At 45.6% G+C, this 7,006-nt stretch overlaps 1 protein-coding gene across 1 annotated transcript in view; it reads left to right on the forward strand.

Moving 5' to 3' along the window:
* The window catches only part of LOC130577763 (collagen alpha-1(XXVI) chain-like), a gene marked incomplete at its 5' end in the record, with an annotated part of 58,476 nt that overhangs the window by 41,123 nt on the left and 10,347 nt on the right, over positions 1-7,006 (forward strand). The window contains 2 exons of the mRNA XM_057373349.1: positions 1,607-1,674; positions 3,715-3,777. Of these exons, the coding sequence (XP_057229332.1) occupies positions 1,607-1,674; positions 3,715-3,777 (131 nt within the window). The remainder of the gene's footprint in view (positions 1-1,606; positions 1,675-3,714; positions 3,778-7,006) is intronic.

A 7,006-nucleotide genomic window follows, 5' to 3' on the forward strand; every position in this document is an offset into this window, starting at 1 on the left:
TCACCCTGCTGCAGCCCTGTCCTGTCACTGCTGCACGGGGCAGGCTCTGCCCAGGTGCTCTGTGAGGKTTTTGAAGACTTTCAGACACTTTGAGCTGTCCCTAATTTTCACCAGTGTAACTGCAATCAAAATCTGAGATAGRAATTCCTATTTTCAGTGGCAAGTCTTCTTTCTCTCTGTGCTGATGGGTGGCTTAAGTGATACTATTCCTGCAAGCATCAGCACTTCCCGGTATGATGCATATTTAGGAGTGAACTCCCATCAGTTGCAGAAAAGGCTTTTCCTTTCATTACCAGGGCCTTTCATTTATCCTTCAATTCCTTTATTCTCTGACTTAAGCATTTGCATGGTGCATTAATGACTGAGGCTGATTCAGCTGTACTTTGTGTGAAATGTCCACATTGTTTCATCTCAAGGGTTGTGACAACCAAAGCACAGAGGAGCATTGCAAAGTTCAGAATAAGCAAATGCCCTGTCTCCCATCTGCAGGTGTAATTTCMCAGCTACTGTTGAGATAGAATTATTTTTTCAAAAGGAGTGAATCTGTTGGGTGGCTGTGTGAGACAAGCTGACCTGTTCACACCGTGTTTAACTCGTCCTGGGAGCAGCYCTCCTGTGGCACAGAWTTTAAATTTATTTATTTATTGSCACTGGAGGAAGGGAAGAGCAAGAGAGAGCTTTGCTTTGCCCCAGTCAGCTTCTCCTCTGGCTCTGGCCAAACTCCATCTCCTTCACCTTCACCATCAGCTCCCTGACACCTCAACCTGCCTTATTGGGCTTACCTAGAGCAGAGGCTGGACAAAATTCAGAGAATAAAAGCAGTTCTGTTCATTGCAGGGCCTTCAGGTTCATTCAGAGCAGTCCCAGCCCATCCAGAGGCTGCACCCACAATGGACAATGGCTCACGGGTTTTTCACCCTTTATCAGTTTTGTCCATTTTGGGGCTGAATCCTCCAATTGCAGCTGCAGCCAATGCAGTCATTCACTCCAAGTTGGCTCCCCCCAAWTCTCTGTTGTTTCCATCTCTTGGGGCCTGGCACAGTGAGGTGTCCTTGAGTTTGGGGCTGCAGAGGAATTGTTTTGTCTAAAATGGGAGAACAGGAGCTCAGCACTGTCTCTGGAGTCTGGAGTTACCCACTAAAGAATTACAAGGTTCCAGAGACATGGAAATAGAGAAGCTGAAATCGTAAGGCATCACCCAAAGATAGCAACTGCAGCTGCCCTGGGGCTTCCCTTGCCCTGTGTGGGACCATTTTGGGATCAGCATCCACTCTCATGTAGCTTTTCCATCGATCTACTTTCAGTTTTCTCAAAAGTTGCACTTTAAAGAATGGAAATGCAGGATATTACTGACATCCTTCCTTCTTATTTTCAGCATTTTCCCCTCCCAGAGCTCTCACATATCCCCTAGGGCTTGGGAATGGGTTCTGTCAGGATGTGGGGACCCAGTAATGCAGTGTTTGATGAAAGGTCCTTGCAGTCCTGGGTTCTGTGAAGGGCTCTCACTCAGAGAGGGGCTCAGGAGGACATGAAAGGAGGTGCATGCCTTTGGAATTTAGAGTTCTTCCTTCTAATTCTCCTTAAAATTGTCTCCAATTATGATTCCCACCAGGGCCACCAGGTGCTTCAGGACCCAAAGGGCCCCCAGGACCTATGGGAGCCCCTGGATCACAAGTAAGGTGCTTTAAATGCTTTGGGGTGAGGGGCAGAGTGGGGAGTCAGGGGTGAAACATCGTCTTGCTGCACAAGGAGAGAGGCTAATCTCAGATCTGCTGCTTTGTTCCCATGAAATTCTGGGATTTAATGCCTTTTCCTTGTTCTGGGTTGTGCTGARAGCTGAAAAGGTTGTGCTTTCTGGAGTTTCTCTTAATCAGAACAACACATCATGCTGCTGCTGTGTCAAAACATTTCACTGCAGCCTGATGCAAAGGATCTGACACGGGCTTTGCTAATACAGTGACAAAAAAATACTGCATTTCCTGTGAAACACATTAAAAAGACCCAAAAATGCATCAATGGGAATTCACCAATTCACCAGAGTGAACGTGTGAAGCCTGGTGAATTTTCCGACTTTTCCAGCACTTTCTATTGGAGAAAAATATCACAAATTCCCATCAGTTTGGTTATTTATTGATAGAGACATTGTGAAGGGGGGGAGATAATAATGGAGCAGGAGAAATTCACTCCAAAGGATTTATGGTGGAAGAAGGGCACAGTGCTGAAAATGGGTGGAAAAAGCTGGTTAAATGGAAAGGAGTAAAGTCATGAACAGTGAACTGCCAAACTACTCCAAATTGCTGCTGGCTGATACAAAGGGACTCAGTTTTGGGGGGAAAAAAAGAGGTGCTTAATGTGGAGGTAAAGCAGCAACATCAAATATTGACTGGAGAGCATAGAGAAAGGTTCAGTAACTTAGTAGAGGGATGTAGCTCAGAGAGGTTTGGAATTGAAATAGAAAAGGAAAATTTTCTTATGTATTTATTGTTTTCTTATGTATTTGTTGTTTTCTTATGTATTTGTTGTTTTCTTATGTATTTATTAACCACTTTGAAGAAGCCTGTCCTCAAATGGCCAACAGGTTAGGGAAGGTCTGCCAGTGCAGCAGAATCCTTTCAATTAGGGAATGCTCTGGAGAACACTGAGAAACTCCAGATAGACACGAACACAATGAGAGATTTGGCACCCAAAGGACAGATGCAGTTTAGCATCATTAAATGTAAGGTAATTCACAATTCATAACCAGATCCTGTAGCAGAGTCTGGCTCTTTGACACTCAACACACGCTGTAAATCTTTTATTTTTAACAACGTGGAATTCAGTGTTCTTGAGCATTGCTGGGCCTAGAAAAGCCATTTCCCTGGGTGCTGATGTGGGGGCTTGGGGAGCTGCTCTTACACATTAAGAACATTATTWAATCACCAGTGGCCTGGAGGGGAGCTCCAAGCTCATTTCTGCAGCCTCCAAGACCATGTGCAAGTCACTTGAGGTGGAAAAAAAAGCACCTTGTACACAGTTGTGGGGAGAAGGAGAGCTGACAGGCTGAATATAAACAAACAATATTGTTCTCTCTTGCTCTGGTTAATAACTGTGGCTGCTCTGGGTGGATAAGTTAAGAATTTGGATCGATTTCTGCATAGCAGTTCAATTAGTAGAAATCTGGAGCCGCTGCCCTTCTTRGCCGTTGGTGACTGCTTTATAGATTTGCTCAACCCAGGGAGTAAAATTATTAGCAGAGATTGGGCTTAATTTGAAAATTGTTTATTAGGGTGAGTGAATAGCTTCAAAATAATTTCCACTGCACAATCCAATTAATTTTCAGGTATGTGTGCTTGCTCCTGCCACCCACTGAGGCAATTAAGAAGTGGGGGGAAGTAGTGCGGATTTTTAAGCTAAACATACAACCTGTGCATGAATTTCTTCTTGGTAACCGAGAACAAGAACTGTCCTGTCACACTGACCCCTAAAAATGTTACATCAGGGGCCTGCAGGGCATTAAAGGACCCAAACAGGGATCTGCAGAAGGTCCAGGGCTCAGAATATCTGCAAACAGAGCTGCTATTGTGTTTGCTGGAGGGGAGAAGAGAATCCAGCCCAATGGCTTAATGGTGGTATGAGGTTTCCAGGAGCTGAAAATCACTGGGAAATGTATTCACTACCCCTACACTAAGGTTGCACAGTAGAAATTGATTCCTTCTCGTTCTGCATCTCTTCCAGGGCTTGCCAGGATCTCCAGGACAGCCTGGACCRAAAGGATCCAAAGGAGACCGAGGAGAGAGAGTAAGGTTTTCCARGCACAGGGATTCCCAGCAGCGTTTGGGGCTTGAGGCCTCAGAAATTGTACACAGGTCTCACGAATGCAGTGGGACACAGCCACCAACAGCTTTAAATTCAGAGTTTGGGTCTTCTGYAAGAACCAAGACGAGGATTTCCTGTGCAGAGAAAGAGTTGAGATCCTTGCAAAGTCAGGTATTCCTCAAAGAGATTCAGGGAGCAAGGACATGGTGTATAAACACCTGTGGGGACCAACCTTCTCCCACCAGCCAAAGCTGCTCAGTGTGGGGTGTTTTGAGGAGTCTAACTGAACTCTTCCTTCTGTGGCACTGAGGCTTTGAAAACCCATCAGACTTTTCCTGAAGTGAAGYCATTCCCCAGGTCAAATGATGGTCCTAATGTATTTGGAATATTGAAGTCATATTCTTACTGTGTTTGTAAGCTGTCAAGTGTTGGTAACTAAACACAGGGAAAAAAGGATGTTTGGATGTTATTTACAAACTAGTGAAGTTTAGAAAATACCAGAGAAATCCTAGTCTAGCATTTAAGCATTGGGAAGGGTTTAAAAGTGGCATTTGGGCCTTTTGCTGCTTCTGTTCAGCTTAAGTACCCAAAGTTATGGTCTCTGAAATCTCTGGGTGAGCCTGGGGGCACAAAATCATTTGGGAATGGAGTTGGTGGAAGAGGAACATTCACCCCTTGGATCTGTGGGATGGGCACAATGGACTGTGAGAATCACTGGGACCCCAGAGTGGAGAGAGCCAAAGGAGAGGAGGAAGACCAGGGGGAAAGCATTGGTTGGTGCCTCTGCAATGATGGATTTCTGCTCTGACACAGCCTCCTCCTTTTCTTCCGAGTGCCATTTTCTCATCCCACAGTTGGAGGTGGATGGAGGCACCGCCTGGGGATGGGGGGCTGTAGCTAGTGGGGTTCCCCCATGACAGAACCCCCTCTGCATTCCTGCTCCCCATCCCATTCCAACAGACTGAGGGATGCCTGAAAGAGCCAGGACAGACAACTGACATCAGTAACTCCCATGTGCTGAATTCTCAGATCCATGGGATACCCAGGCACAGACAAACTGTGCTCCTCTGTCCAGACTCCTCTGTGCAGGGGGAGCAGCTCCAGGTGCTCATTTCACCCTTCCTGAGGGGCATTAAGGAGCAGCAGAATCAGAGGGTGGGGCACAGATGCCTTTTGAAAGCTCTTCGTATTTCGGTTTTGGGGGCTTTGTCCCGTTCTTGCATAAGAAATCACTCGCACTTTCATGGAAGACAGAGTGACTGCTGATCATTTTTTGTAACACTTTCCAGCCAATTTGGGACTGACTTGGCTTCACAAACAGATTGCAGATTGATGGAGTTCTGGGAGTAGAATTCGAGATTCTGATAGAGAGCAAAACCTTTACTGGTGTGATGGATGCGCAAATTACCAACTACAGCTCATTGCCATTCAATCTTTATTTTCAGCCAATAAAAAAATATAGAAGGGCATGGTACATGGCAAAATGTCACATTTCCATCCAGGAACTGATGAAACTCTTCCTCAGTGATTCATGTAACATTTTGCTTTAGTTTATGATGGACTGTATTACCAATATTACTACTAATATACCATATTATTACTACACTTAYTTTGAAACAAAATCTTGTTGCTCCRTGTCCATTCAGKCCAGACAGATCCCTTAGAATTTGATTTTTTTTCCTCTCCTTGCTAGGGATTTGGAATTGTAGCTCTGCTTCTACGTTTGGGACAAGTGAAATTTTCAAATATCAAAATGTCTTGATAAATAGAAAAAAAAACAAACCCTCATATTTCCCGTCCATCCTCTGTTAGTGTGGAAAGGGGAGCTGGCAGCTTTTCCTGTCAGAATTTCTGTCGGATGCCCTGTGTGCTTTTTTTCTTTTGCGAGTGCGGCTTTGAACGTCGGGTTTGACGACAACATGCGGCAATTTTGGGTTTGGTGGATACAAAGCAGGGCTCGAGCAGAGGAGCTGCACAGAAAAGCAGAGGGGGAGTTTGCAATATCCCCTGAGATTTGAGAATCTCTTCCTCCTGGCCGTGGAGGAAGGAGGATTTGGAGTTTTGGTGGATTTGGAGTTGTGCTGTTACACTCCTCACTGTGATTTTCCCTCCTGCCTGTGCTTTTCCACGAGCTCTGCTCCCTCCAGTGCAGAGTCTGAGTATTTCCCTTTGAAGATGCTGGGAGCACCTGACAGACTGGGGCTTTCTCCCAGAGCTCTCCCTGTCYATGGAAGCCTTTTCCTAGTGCTGGCAAGGCATTCCATCGGAATTCAGTCCTCCATGGGAATGTTCTGTACATGTCCCAGGCCCGCTGGTTTCAAACAAAGCAGCAATTTGATGGACACAAACCCAGCAGGTCKCCCTTTCTGCTACAAAAACCTGCCGCCATATATGTAATTTTTTKGGGGGAAAAGGATGGGTTTGTTGCTGTGTGCACATAGGGGAGAAGAGCCAAGGGAAATGTGTGCCTGTTTCATTCATGGATTTTCAGAAATGYTTTTACATTTTGCCTCTTCTTCCCAAGCTCCTGCTTTCTCACTAAACAATCTGTCACCCTGGTCAGGAATTCTGCCCTGCCCCAGCCTAATTCCAGGGTGTGAAACCAGCGTTGTGGAGGAAAACAGGGGGAAAAAAAGATGTTCAGTTCGATAGCATTTCATTCTGCCCCAAACCGACACGGACTGGCACAAACTGTTTCTTTTTAAAAARAAAGAAAATAGAACACAAAAACCCCTCACTGAGACCAACGTGAAAATTAGCACAGCAGGAGAAAGAAGAAACAAACCGACCAAAATATTGTACCTGTGTTTTGATCGGCAGCTGTGGGATGTGTGTGGAGCAGGAGCAGATTAAATCAGCGCTCCGTGGGAGCCCTGGGCTCTGCTCTGGCTGGAGCAGCAGCGCCCATCGGTTCCAGAGAAAAGAATGCAGTGTCTTTGAGAGGAACAAATCTCCAGCCAAATTCCTTCCCGGTATAATGTAACTGACTGCTGGAAAGTTCAAAAAACCTGCTAATCGCCTTAYGGAGAGGGCATGAGCTCGGGAGCTCCGCATCCAACCCAGCTCCTCCAGAGGCTGAAGGGATTTGGAGCTGATACTTGACAGAAAACCATAACCTCCTTTTGCTGTCGCTAAGTGATAATGTCAAGGGAGAGGAATTTTTCCCCCCACATTATCCCGAATGTGAGGTTTTTCATTAAGCCGTCTTAAT

This window comes from Malurus melanocephalus, unplaced genomic scaffold (genome assembly GCF_030028575.1).
Source record: "Malurus melanocephalus ecotype Western Australia unplaced genomic scaffold, MMel_1.1 scaffold_193, whole genome shotgun sequence".
In the NCBI taxonomy this organism is placed as follows: Eukaryota; Metazoa; Chordata; class Aves; order Passeriformes; family Maluridae; genus Malurus; species Malurus melanocephalus.